Raw genomic sequence first — 14304 nt, 5'->3', positions numbered from 1 at the left:
CTTAGCAGGGCTCTTCAGGATCACTCCCAGGAAATACACGGAAAAGCACTGCCTAGTTTGAGTAGTGACGAGAGAAAAATGCAAGAAAGTGGACAGTGCATGCCTCTTTCCATCTGTCACAGTCTCAGAGTGCATTCTGTTTACATAGCCTGTTTTTCGTACCTTCACTTTATCGGTTGGCCTGCAGAGCATTTCAAAAGCATAACAAACACTTCTTTTGCTTCGTTTTGGCTGCATTTAAGGTGCTCTTACTTTATTGCCAGCTATGTAATTTGCATATGTGTGTGCCTGTGCATGTTCACGTGGATTATAACTTACTGTAGGATCTTTGCCAGCCATTTTGCACTCTTCAACCTTGTTTGCTGATGCTGGCCAGAAAATCTGTGAGGAAAGAAATATCTTTTAAGTAACATAATTATTATATAATGCAAGCAAAACATTTTGCTGCCAAATTTAAACTAGTAAATTAATAATCTGACATCTTTCATACTTTGATTATAAGGACAAAAAGAATTTTCATTGATAAATGAAAACAACTTTCCGTCTTAGCATACAGTAAACAAAATAAAGCCACAGGTCTTTGGCTGATATAAATAAAGTTTGCTGCATATTTTTAGCATAATTTATTTAGACTTCTTTCTTCTAAATAAGAGAGATGTTTTCAGTATTATTGCCTAATTCATTGCCTAAACTATTGTCTGGTTTTACTTTTTTGCTTTTACTGAACTAAAAATTATTCACACTAGAAACCAGAACAAAATATTGCAAGAAGGGCTCTTATAACAATTTGTTGGCTTTAACAGCAAAGGTTTGGATAGATTATGAACAAACCTGATAGAAATCTTGAGATTTCAGGCTGATTTCTTTCAGACTGTTTTCTAACAAACACCTCAATGCCTGAATGTTTATCTCATTTATATTCAAACTCTAAAGATTTTGAACTTCTTCCATTATTTATTTAGATTTTGAAATAGAAGACATCCATTAGAAATCTCTCCCTAGAAATCTAGTAGGTGACAGAGTCTGATAACTGTTAGCCTTAGGATAACATAAATAATAATGATAGAAGATCTCTGTGTATATATATATATATATATATACATACATAGAGAGAGAGTTGTAGGAATGCATGCATATGTATAGAGGCATAAGATCAGCAAAATGACTCTGTTATGAAAATAAATAAACAAATGGAAGAACATGTGGAATTGCACAGATTAATTCTGAGCCTAATACTGGGTGATTACATCCACTGCCAGAAAATTTTGTGTGTTTTTGCTTTCTGTGCTTTCTGTTGACTTTTTGTTTGTTCTTCTTTTTCCATGTTGAAATGCTTTGCAGCTTTATCCCGCAGAATATATGTCATGCAACAAAGGCCTTTCTACCTAACCAAACTCTGCACAGAATTAATTAAAACCATCCTGCTAAGGGAAGGCTGGAGTGTGCCATGCAGGAGCACAGCAGCTTCCAGGTAAGGGTGCCTGTATCACTGGTGTTGAGATGGGAATTAGCAAAAAGGTCACACAAGCTATTTAAGATTAGAAAAGGTGGCCCCATTTCAGAGGAAGTTTTCTGTACCATTAGGAGGTGGAAGGTTCATGCCATCACACAAGAGGCATTGAATTTAAATGTGTAAGTTAGAGTTAGCCTCCCTGGACTGCCTGCACAATCAATTCAGATAGACAGGCATATCCAGAGGGTGATTCAGAGCAAAGACTAATTTAACTGCGCTTAATCACGCTATAGCGGGGCCTCTCTCTCTCTTCTGACACATTAAAAGCCTTGCCTCTTAAGGAAAGCATTTATCTTCACTGCTGCAAGCTGGATATCTCTGCCCCTCAGTACTCCTGAGGTATAGTAATGAAGCCCATAGATTAAAGGATCAGATGAATTTGGTAGAACAAGGCCTTTAAGGCACACTTTAAGGCAGTGCTGTAGCTGTGATAATCTCAAGATACGCAAGGCAAAGTCTGTAGAGAGGTAATAACTTAACAGTCAGATTTCTGAGCACACAAGTTCTTCTGCAGGCCACCTATTTTAAAAGCAGAGAAGCTGGAATTGAACTGGCTCTGCAGACAAGACAGGAATCTGTGAAAGTAGTTTAATTTGATTAGTTTCATACACAGGTTGCCTACTACAGTCTGGGGAGGTGGGACACAGACAGTCCTTAGAAAATGGCATCTTGATAAGTGAGAGAAGGAGCTACAAAACAGGCAGTGTTGAAAAGGAGATGTGGGTCATAATGCCCAAAGAACCCCAGACAGGAGGTGTCTCAACTACTGAACTGAAGGCCTAGGGATGACACAGACACAACAAAAGATTGGAGAACAGTTTGGTGATCAGGCTGCAGAGTACAAAACAATAATAAATATAGTCCAAGGTTAAAGGCAACTCTGTCTCTGTTGGTTTTTTTGACCTGCAGCCTGAAATGGTATCTTGTTCTTCCTTACAGTCTTCGTTAGAAGCGCATCTCTGAATTTTCTTAAATCTTGGAGAGCTGCAGAAACCATCAACCCTTACAATTTTCCTTGTGAGGCCAACCCATGCTGAACATCACTTCAAAACGAATAAACAGGTGTTTTTAAACAGTGTTTGAGGAGCAGCCATGCTAATAGCTTGTTCATCTTGCATTAAACATAAAACAAGGACTGGTCTGGACTTTTGCCTGTTGCAAAAGCATGAAATACACATTGTCTTCAGAAGAAAGGCATGTAGTGAAGCAACCTTGGGTAAAAATAGATCTCAAACTTACACTGAGAGGGTCCTGGCTTATATTATTAATATTCAATGACAGAATATGATCTTTGCTGCCCACGTAGATCCGATCCTGATCTTCATCCATGAATAATATCCTGTAATCTAGGGGACTATGGGATATTCTGTGATATTCAGAGGTCTTAGTTTCTTGCAGCTCTGAAATAGTAAAGGAAACAAATTAGTAAAAAAATTTAGTTGATTTACTATCATTGCAACTGCATTTAATTCTAAGTAAAGGCATTTTTGAACACAAGTGGGGTCAATAACAGAAGAAAAACTCTCATCAAACACTTGGTAATAATATGATAGTTGAGTTAGAACGAATTTTCCTTTTCCAGTTTGAGTGTAATTCTTTTATACATTAAGTAGCTAGACCTATCTCATAAAAATCAGGCATTGCTCTTATTCATTCATCTAATTAATTCTTATGGTAATGGATATAATTATTTACACCTCTGGCTTTTAAGGAAGATCATATATTAAATTAACCAATGTGCTTAGTACGCTTTAAAGTTTATGACAGCGAAAATCCACAAGATCAATGAAAGCTACAAAAGAACAGTTTACTTTCTTTCCCTAACAGGGGGCTTCACTAGGAATAGCTTTATTCAAGGTCAATTTTATTTTCCTTATTTTAGTTCTTCATCACCATGCATGGCTTATTTAAAAGAAAAAATAATAATGTATTCAGTGAAGCTTAAATGTGTCCATTTATTCAGTTGTTCACAAATGGGATTTGGACCAAACTATCAGAACTGTAGAAATAGTTCTATATTTCTACCTAAAAATTTCTTCAATGAAGAGAAGTAAAAAACATTCTTTGATGTCAGTGCAGGATAGGACTATGACAGGAAAAGCACAAGCATCTGCAATGTAAGTATTACTTGCTGCCCATGAGAAAGCTCAGCCTTCCTGTCTTTCCTTGGGCAATATGTTTTGGCCCCCACTCAGATACTTTTCGTTTCAGTAATAACAGAAGGGATATTTCTCAAAAGCTGAGAACAGAAAAATAAAACATTAATGATCAATTTGTCTTTATTTAAATATTTAACATATAATTTTGCTTTCTTACCTCATAAACATTATTATTGGATTGTTTTTCCTGTGACTCTAAAAGCGTGGCAAATACACAGTACATATGAAAACAAAGCCTCGCTAGAGTGTTTATTCATAAATCTAAGAACTGAATCCACATCCCTTTTGCAAACTGTTTGTCGGGGACCGTACTTGTAACTGTTACTAAAACCCAGTTTTTGCTTAAAGCAAAGTTCTTGTTCATTAGTTCTCTAAAAGTAGATGTCTTATCCAAAATTAGTTATCTAAACCTTTTAGATGACTAGATTAATGTGGGCTAATGTTATTTTGGAAAACAAAACTCTCAAAGCAAAAATAGTTCTGGATATGTGCTTTTTTATAATAATAAAAAAATAGTGCCTAAAGTATGCACTTTCTGCAAAACACATTTAGCTGGAAGCATAATTTACTTGGAGAGCAATTTTTGACAAGCTGTAGACAACATAAAGACAAAGCCTGCAGTCTTGGGACTTAAACCTTTCTACTAAAGCTCTAATGATGAAAATAACACATCAGAATATAATTTGCATAGATAAATATGGTACACAGCTCTAATTAATTATTATAATAATTGTTAAATAGTTTTATCGAAAGATAGAAAATATCTTTGGTTCATGAAAGATATGCAATTTTGATTCACTTAGGTGCCTATGTGCATTTACTTATGGTAAAATTAAAAAAAACAACCCACAAATAATACTTCTATTTCATAAGAGAAGGCTGCTTGGAGACCTCAGAGCAGCTTCCAGTATCTGAAGGGGGCTTATAAGGATGCTGGGGAGGGACTCTTCATTAGGGACTGTAGTGATAGGACAAGGGGTAATGGATTAAAACTTAAACAGGGGAAGTTTACATTGGATATAAGGAAGAAGTTCTTCCCTGTTAGGGTGGTGAGGCACTGGAATGGGTTGCCCAAGGAAGCTGTGAATGCTCCATCCCTGGCAGTGTTCAAGGCCAGGCTGGACTCAGTCTTGGGTGTCATGGTTTAGTGTGAGGTCTCTGGGCCCATGGCAAGGGGGTTGGAACTAGGTGATCTTAAGGTCCTTTCCAACCCTAACTATTCTATGATTCTTTATGTCCCTCAATAGAAGATGAACACACAAGCAAGATTTACAGTCTGCACCTAAGCGCTTCAACTCATTAAATGTAGATGAAAATTGTCCACATCACCTCTAGAAGTCTTTCTTCAGTGCTTGAAAAATCAATTGCTTTACTTTATTAAAAAAAAACAATCCTCCCTGTAAGCTTTTACCTAGAGTTTTTAAAGGCACCAGGGAAACTCAGCAGCACAGTGCCATTAAAATGCAATCCTTTTGCCTGCTCTGAAATTCTCAGACTGACCTTTGATTAGAAGCCTGAGAAGCTAGTGCTCTTCCCTTTTCCTGGTGGCCTTATTAACTTTATTGTAGTATTTGGCAGCTAGAAGGTAAACTGAACCTTCTCATAATTGTATATTTGATGTACAAGGAAAGCACAGATAAACTGTAAGAGGCAGCAGTTTCCTGCACAACACCAAGTAAATGTGAGCATAGTGATTGCACAGAGTAATGCCCCTCCTTACTGCTTCAGTGACTGACAAATGACAATGAATAACCTATCAAAAAAGATGATCAAGATCATGATGATTCTATTTAAGCAAGAGAGAAAAATAGCATAAGATACGTGATTTCCACACCTTTATTAAAAACCATTATTTTCTGATATTAGTAATCTCTTTGCAATGGTATTATGGTTTCTAAGTCACCTGAATAGTAATACGTCTCCTTCAAGCTGCTGAGGAGAATACCTTATGACATGTCACTAGACTATGGAAACTCAATGCCATCCACAAGGGGAAAGAAAGTCCTGAAACAAATACTCTCATACAGATTTATTAGTTTTATTTCTTTTGGTGCTGAAGCTTCTGGCTTATTAGCCTCTTAGGGCTACTCAAGCAAGTGGAGAGGGGATATCTAACTGATCAAATTTTCTTTTCATTTAACAAAATTTACCACACAATCATCCAAGAAAATTGTATTTTTTAAAGACTTACAATCTGGGCGCTGTTACTTGGAAAAAGTGGTGGCTGGAAATATGCTGTAAGATATTCCACATTCCTTTTCATCTCCAAAATGTTGTGTAAAAAAATGATTCAAACATTTCCTGACCTTCAAGGCAAATTCTAATCCATGTTCTGGGAATTTAACCAAATACTCAAAGCACTAAAATCTCCATGGAGAATGATGTTGCGGACAGCTCTCTTTGAATATTAACATTCTTGTTTGACAATAAAACAAAAGATTACAATATAATCCACATGCAAATAACCGTCATTCTTAATGATACAAGAACAATCTTTGTTCACCCTTTTTTCATCAGTCAGTGAATTTAGTTTTGGCTTTCCTCAATTATAAAGCCAATACCATCTTGATCCATAGCATCAATAATCTGATCTAGAGGACATGTTGTATACCTCTTGTCCCTGTTAATGAAAAAATAAGAGCTACAGTGAACTCTCTCCCCAGAACTATTATTATTAATGACCTGCACATTTTGGAGATGCCAATGACTGGGAGTTTTCTCCATTCACAGTGTACAGCTGACAATTAGGCAGTTTAACACCTACTCTTTAATTATCCTTCTAATTCACCACAAAAAAGTTAATGAAAGTATTATTTTTAAAAAGTTGTGCTCCTGAAGGAGAAATAACGCAGTATTTGTGTAATATCTATAATTAAGCCTTTGTAACACTTCAAGCTCATTGTGTTGCCCTTGACAAAACAAATTACAGCTACCAGAGACTGGAAACCTAGGAAGGTGAAAATATCTCACACACCCTGTTATACACATATTATCCAACCTGCACAAGGATATATGAACTGTATCTACCCATCAGGTTCTCTGAATGTTTTATTTAATCACTGAACATCAACCTTTCATCACTCCTTAATTCAAATTCACTGGTGTCACAATGCTGAAAATACAGCCTGACTTTCCTAACATAAGCAATATAATAATACCTAATATTAAGAACCTAATATAAGTGACTTGTTCAGTAGACATCTTATACTAATATGGATATTTGATGCACATGTCATTTAAACAAATACAATTTTTAACAGGACCTTTCCAAAACATTTTCTATTTGCAGACCCACACAACCACTTGTTACTGGAAAGTTCAACATAATCTGCTTTACCTTGCAGGGTTTGGTAAGCTACAGCCATGCTATGCAAGGATCCCCAGCACGAGTTCAAAGCACCGAGTTTGTCCACTGATAAGGTGTGGATACATGAGAGAGTGCACAGTTGTCTCTGCACTACACCATCACTGGGTTTCCAGCTTAGCAGGGCTTCTTTGAGCAAATCTAGAATGCTCTGTCAAGCTTTTAATTTATGATCCCCTGTGGTAATGTACAAGAGATAATATATTTTCCTCCTCTTTCCTACTGGCATAAGGATTCATCCTCACAAGGTTGTTTATGAAGTTCAGATCAGAAGCAGAGATTTGGTGTATGTGCCTCAAAAAAAACAGGGAGTAAAACATATTTATAAAGCATCCAGTTTCACATGCAGCACCACAGTGACGGGGACAAACATAGCTTTCCATAAAGATGGGCTACCTCTCCCCAGAGAACTTCTGCTGCCCAAATTGGTATGGATTTTATGTAGCCTTAGTGATTTGGAAGTCAGCAATATAATGCTGTTTTATTTTATTCCCCCATGGGGTATGGGATGCACCAACAACAGGCCTTGTGTACATATAGCAGTAGGCTTGACATTAGCTTCTAGATAAGGAGGCTGTAAGACTCTCTTAAGCCTCATTAAGCCTTCAGTTTGTGCCAAGAGATAAGCCAGCCCATGCCAAATGTAAAACTGCAATGTAAAATCTCACCTTCTAGGAACTGGAATGAAACCGGTATTCTTTTTTTCTTCTTTTTTTTCCCCCCAGAAATAATGATGCTTTTGCTTACAGCATCAGATGGAACTGGCTCCCTTTTACTCAAGAGGTCACTTTTGAACAGTGAAAAAATAATCTGCATACATAAATTTTGTGAGACACTGTACATAATGTCGGTAGCATTGACAGAAATGGTTGCACCTTAAAAAAAATATGAGTAGAATCAGAGATACCTGCAAAGTTGCAAAAAATCATTTAAAAAACTGCTTCAGCCAGAAAAAAAGCTCTATTTTATTTTAGTTTAAATATTTTCCCTTCTACTTTGCATTGACTAACTTCTCTGTTTTGTACCCTATTACTAGAAATGACTGGAAAAGATCTAGTTAAAAGATACCAGATTTTGTAAGAGTCTAATGATTTTAATTATTGTTTCCTTGGCCTTATTTCTGATTTTTTAGTGTAAAGACATGCATTATTTTTATAGTTTGAATAGGACCTGTGGACAAATTATGCTATTTATAATACTTCTTTCAAATCTGTGAGGATACAATCATAGAATCACAGAATGGCTAGGGTTGGAAAGGACCTTAAGATCTTCTAGATACAATGTGACTATTTGTTTAATTTTATATATGGAAAGAGAACAAGGAAAGTCTGAATATTTCCTTTCAAACCTTCAGAAAGAGCCACCTTTGCACTGCCAATATTCCTTTTCTTTGAAGAAATCTGTATTGATTCCTTCTACTTAAGGGGGTAAGATAAAAGAGTTGTTAAAGCATTTTTCCACTGCTCATGCAGTGTTCAAACTAAAACTCAATCCTCAGCCAGTTCACAAGTGAAGCTGATTATAAATGGGTATGCAGACATTTGGCCAAAGAGCCATAGGCAGCCAGATGTGCTACTAGTGAGTCCCTCGTGTGCCTTAACCACATGGGGCCCAAAAGCTCACGTGGACCTTTGACCTTTTCTTTATCTCTTTATCTGTTCTGCACGCATAAGAAGTCTTCGCACTTTTCTTTAATGCTGTTACAATGAAATTTGGCTTTTTGTATAAGATAATAGGTTTATAAGGACTGGAAATCACAGATGTGCACACTTGCAACCTTCTGAATCTGTTTGAAAGGGGTTTAATTGCATTTTTACAAAAAAAAAAAGTTAAAGAGTGAGAGGGGAGAAAATAGATTTACAAGTGCTCATAAAATCACAGGCTAACTAATTAACAAGATCATTTCGAGGATAGGTGAGAAGGGGAGTTCAGACAGTACAGGCTGAAAAAGGAGCCCTCTTTGCTCAGAGCTAAAATGTATAATTTGCTAGAAGGAAATTTAATTGCTGTATTTGGAATAAGAGTAAATAACACGGAAATGTCAATGATATCTAAATAGGATCTGGTTTAAATATACACCTTGAACACTTATTGGTATATTTGCTGAATTAGTTGAAAATGGAATTTAAACAGTGCTGGTTTGAGTGCAGTCTTTTATAAATAGAAATAATGGCACCAAGGTGAAGTCTTTGGAGAATCAGGCCCTGAGGTAGCTCTAGCATGTCTGAAGAACAATCTTTCACCTTCAGCAGCTCAACATACACATTAGGAGCAATAAAACACTCAATAGCTCTTTGTGAAGGGGACCGTGTTGATATGAAAAGACATACCAGTTAACAGTTGACCTTAAGCAGAGCATTCACATATGCCAGTTAGACGAGTCTTTTTTTAACAATTCACAAGACACACAGAGGTCCTAAAATCCTGGTAATTTGTAGACTTCAAAAAGATCGCAATGGAGTATTAACTGGCTTTTGATCTTAGGGCTTCTTAAAAGTTGTATTGCAAGAGGAATCACTCATGAACAGAGTGTGTGTCATTAAAATTACCAAAAACTATGAGAGATTTTTTCATCTTTGATTGCTAATTTGAAGAAAAAAGGAGGGGAAGATCCACTGAGGTGTGGGCAGCTGCCATTTCTGTGCAGAAGGAATGGGCTTTCTAAGCAAAGACAAACACACAATGGGAGAAAGTCACTTACTTTTGTGTGGCAAAATGTATTAAGATGGCTCCATGGCACATTCATCAACACGACATACCCCACAAGGTTAAGTGCATTTTCACTGAAGCTTTACATCATGGAGAACAGACACTATGCAATGTTGATTCTTTTTTACTCACAAAGATACTGTCATGATGAAATCATACCACATTCCACAGTAGAAGCCCCACTCCAAAACAGAGGAAAAATATGTCAACTTTTTCCAAACTGCAGTTGCACAGCTATCCAGAGTCTTGCCAAATATTCCAGTATTGAGATTCCTTCACTGAGAATTATGCAAGACCACCCACACCCTCCAGCCAGCCAGTCTCGCTAGGCTGTAGACACTTACAGACATCACTTTCAGATTACTCTTTCACTTGCCTCACTGTAAACCTGGAATAAGTCTATAGAGGTATTTCAATAAAAACATTGAAAAGCTGGTTTCTTATTTTTTTAATAAGTAGCGTGCAGTTATAATTTTATTGGTCATCAACTTTATTCCTTTTTATAATTGCAGTTTGTGAGTTTTATTTGAGAAGACATCACAAATACTGCCACTGTACAGAACTTTCCAGAAGTTACCTGATTTTTCAAATTCTATCTTATTTATTTCTGCCCATTTTTGACCTGTCCAGGTTTTTGGTCCCAAACCCAGAGAAACACCTTTTGCAAGCATGGGAAGCCATAAAGACAGGCCAGCTGGGTTTAAGGTTACTGCAGCTGAGTTAGTCATGTCAGATGGAAGCCAATCTCCTCCATGTCTTGTGTATAAAGAGCTTGTGTATGACAGACCTGCAGCATGCAAACTGCTAACCAAGAGTTGGTAAGCTGCATACTTCAAAGTCTGCACTGTTAAGCAGAGTTTACCCTTTTGTATCTTCCCAAAAGACATGGAAAAGATCCTTGCCACATTGCCTAAGACTGCACAAACTCAAACCATCTCACCCTCTAGCCTGGGGGCACACAGTGGCTTTGCCATTGGCACTCAGGATGGATTTGGTTTCCAGATGCAGGAGTGAGAAGCTTTTCATTACCAAGTATGACATTATTTTTGAGACAGAGTAAGAAAAAACACCACTCACATGGAGAAGTCAGACAAATTTCACATAATTTTACTTCTTCTGGGAGCAGTATATCTTTTCATCATAATCTCTTGTGTTTTCTCTCATACTTCTCTTTCCACTGGACAAGCAATTACATCATGGGTGGAATGGCTGTGCTTCCTCCTGCAGTGGTTAGTCTCACAAAGAAATGTTCCAAGTAGCTATCAGATTCACTGCCCAGCTGAAGCCCTGACTGTATGCAGACACTAAAGCTCTTTGATCCAAATTTAAAGAAAGTTATGAGAAACGAAAGAAAGTGCATTATTGTAATTGTCTGTCTGAAAACTAAATTAAAACTGAAGCTAGTGCTGCTCTCCAAGTCAGAACTGGGCAACAACATGAGACTTCAGATTTGTTCCCCCAGTTCATTCATCTTCATCCCGTTTGTCACTAGTGGGTTGACCTCTGGGTGTAGAGCAAGGTCTGAGTGGACTTCTCATTAGTTTTGTATCTCATTCAGGCTGTTATTTTTGTGATAAAAAAGCAAACCTTTTTAGGCTTAGGTTTGAATACCTGACTGCTCCCCACAAGTTAATGTGACAAATGTTGTCAGCTGGGATGTTTTTGAATATTGGGGAGCAAGGGAGAGTATAAGTAAGGTTGAGTGAAAGGGAGGTTATTTCACTTCTAGAGTTGTCTTTGCAAGTTCATCTTTCACTTTCAGTGTTAAAAGTGTAATCTCTAGGCTTACTGAGGTAGCCTGTAGACAGTGAAGACATAATCTGCCCTTTGCAGAACTGACAGAGGCAGCTGCTCTACAAATGTGCAGTTTTGAGGTGTTAATACATTTTCATTGATGTACTGACAACTGGGCCTCTGAACTCTAACGAAGAACTACCAAATGTTGCAAAATAATCAATACCTTAAATATCAAAGTATGATAGCAGTCTCTTAACTTCTTTTCTGACCAAAAGAGCTCTTCACATCAACGCACATGCAGTCTTTCTTCTTCTCTCCTGGCATACGGTTGCTAAGCTGCCAAATTACTCTTGTTGGCAGAGCTAATAAAAACTCATTGAGAAAACACAGTTCAATCACTGCAATATTTCATTATGGTTTCTTTAATAAAGTAAGAACCCACTTCACTGTGGCGTGGCAGAGGAACTCTTTTCATTATATTCCTTTCTCTCCTTCAAAGAGCAACCTCCCCAGAGATTCAGACAATCTCTGTATGTCTAGGATTGGCATTACTGCCCTTGCTGCAGTAATCCTTGCCTTTATTGATGTTACGAGCTTCAGCTGCAATTTTAGCCATGCCACTATGATCTCCTTAAAACATATTGGTCCTTTCTTTGGCAGTCCCTTTTCACCCCTACTCTGTATAAAAAATGGCAACTTTGTATATGAAGGCTTGGTTTCAGTTTCATTAATGTTATCATTTTAATCAAATTAGGATTAACTATCAGGCATAAAGAGATCCAGCTAAATCCCAGTGCTTAGCTTTTCTTCATTCTTCAGTAAAATAATGTAAAATTTACCCAGCTATGAGCTGAAGAAGGCCTGGAGAGCAGTATTTCATACGCAAAAGAATTTAATTAGTAAATTCATTTCAGTGGACTGGTGAATTAACAGGTAGTGCTTTTACACACAGACAATTCTGAATGCAGGGAGATGCTCGTAAAAGTATTTTTGCTATGGCAAAAATAAGGCAAAAATAAGGAAACAGCTATGTAGCAATGGTGGGTACAGCATACTACTAGGGAAACTACTGCTTCCTTTTTATAGTGTCTTTTGTTTTCTACCAGTATCAGTATGGCATCAACGGTATGCATATACCTGGTGTCTATACACTCTTGTCTATGTACGAGATATTCATCTCTATATACCAAGCCCAGAAAGTTAGAAAGTTCTGCTTTTCATCTGGGAAGGATAAAAGAAACATTTATTCTCACTCCACTATGTGAGAAAACAAAGCAGCCAGGGGTCAACAAATGATGGCATCCCCCCTTCAGTGAACCTTCAATGAACCCCTAGTCCAACATGATGCCAGAAGGGTCATTATATTGGAGATAAGAAACTTTACCAAAAGAGACAGCCACACTTGATTTCACTGTTCTATCATAACTGTATTTCTCCAAATCTCCTCTTGGTATTTCTACTTCTAGAACAGAAATATTAGAATAGTAAAATACTTCTCCACAACATTCTTCATTCCTTTTCCTATAGTTCTTTGTTTTTCTCTATGGTTAAATTACCCTGTGTAGCCTAATTTGGGCTCTTTGATTAAATTGATTCTGCATCCAGGAGGCCACCCAGCCTTTTGCATTGACAGGAAACAAGCTGATTTCTAAATGTGGGTGTTTGGGATTCCTTCTGAAGCCTTCTGGTTTGTGAGAAGAGAGAAGGTCAAGCCTATCCTTAAATGTTTTCCTGTTTTTTTTCCCTTGAAATACATTTCTCTGGTATATTAAATGAAGTAGCTCCCATCAGGGAAATAGCCTTGTGGTTTCATCAGATTGCACATTAAGGGTTGGGTTTTTTTCTTTTCAAGTTACTGTAATGTCACAACTTGCTTCCCTGGACACAGGGTTTGGCCCTGTCCCCAGGAGGACTTCAGAGGATGGACGCAACAGCAGCACTGTTTGTGCTGCTGAACGCCTAGGACTGTTTTGAATACTTTTAATACTAAATTAATTAAGACTTAGGTTTTTTTTTTTAAGTCAACTTCAAAACAAAAATACGTCCAAGCATGCGTGCAGTGAAAATGATTTTATTAAGCTTACTTTATTTCTGTATGGATCTGGAAGCTGGAAGTGGATCTATGACTGATAGGTGTCATTTATGAGATGTGGCTGCCCTCAGTGCTGGCTCAAAGGGAGCAGGAGTGGTGTGCACAAGTCCCGCAGGGAGATGTGTTTGGTGCGTAGCATGCTTGCTGTTTAAACACACAGAATGTTACCGTATTTCACTCTTTTTCACACCATGAAGACTGACACAAAGACTGAATTTAGGACACATTCCAGAGCTGCATGCTACCATCAGTCTTCAAGTGATCACCAGCTGGTATTTGGGTGCACAATAAAAGCTGTGTTTAGTGGGCTGAGCACAGCCTGGTGGATTAGAGTCCACTCAAGTCTAAATCCTACTCTGCTGGTGTTTTGCTCTTTGACATGTCACATAAACTCTCTTGAGTTATATATGCAAAGTGGAAGTAACAATTTGGCAATTTATTTGACTGGGTTGTTCTGGGGCTACACTTGGTAATGTACAGAAAAAAGCCTTTGAAATTAAAATGAAAAGGCTGGAAGAATTTATTTCAAGTGTGTTTCACATGCAAAAAGAGATTTTTGTTTGTTTGTTTGAAGTCCAGAGCCTTCAGACTTAATAAACTCAGCCAAAACTCTGGTTTGGATTTCAGAGATAACTTTTATGCTTTTCTGTTTAGATTTCATCTGAATGGGAAGACATTTAAATAAATAAACCTTCTGCAGTCACTCACTCTGTGTTTAAATCAGACTTGC

The 14304-nt window shown here is 37.4% G+C and overlaps 1 protein-coding gene across 1 annotated transcript in view; it reads right to left on the bottom strand.

Annotated features, from left to right (window-relative positions):
- Window positions 1-14304, bottom strand: part of SEMA3C (semaphorin 3C) — a 122966-nt gene that overhangs the window by 49526 nt on the left and 59136 nt on the right. Inside the window, exons 3-4 of the mRNA XM_062631978.1 lie at window positions 2753-2913; window positions 319-381 (exon numbers count right to left, since the gene is read on the bottom strand). Coding sequence (XP_062487962.1) covers window positions 319-381; window positions 2753-2913 — 224 coding nt within the window. The remainder of the gene's footprint in view (window positions 1-318; window positions 382-2752; window positions 2914-14304) is intronic.

Source organism: Pezoporus occidentalis, unplaced genomic scaffold (assembly GCF_034315485.1).
Source record: "Pezoporus occidentalis ecotype Australia unplaced genomic scaffold, CSIRO_AGI_Poc_V1 ctg38, whole genome shotgun sequence".
NCBI lineage: Eukaryota > Metazoa > Chordata > Aves > Psittaciformes > Psittacidae > Pezoporus > Pezoporus occidentalis.
The sequence above is the reverse complement of the archived record's forward strand: the minus strand, read 5'-3'. Positions and strand labels throughout refer to the sequence as shown.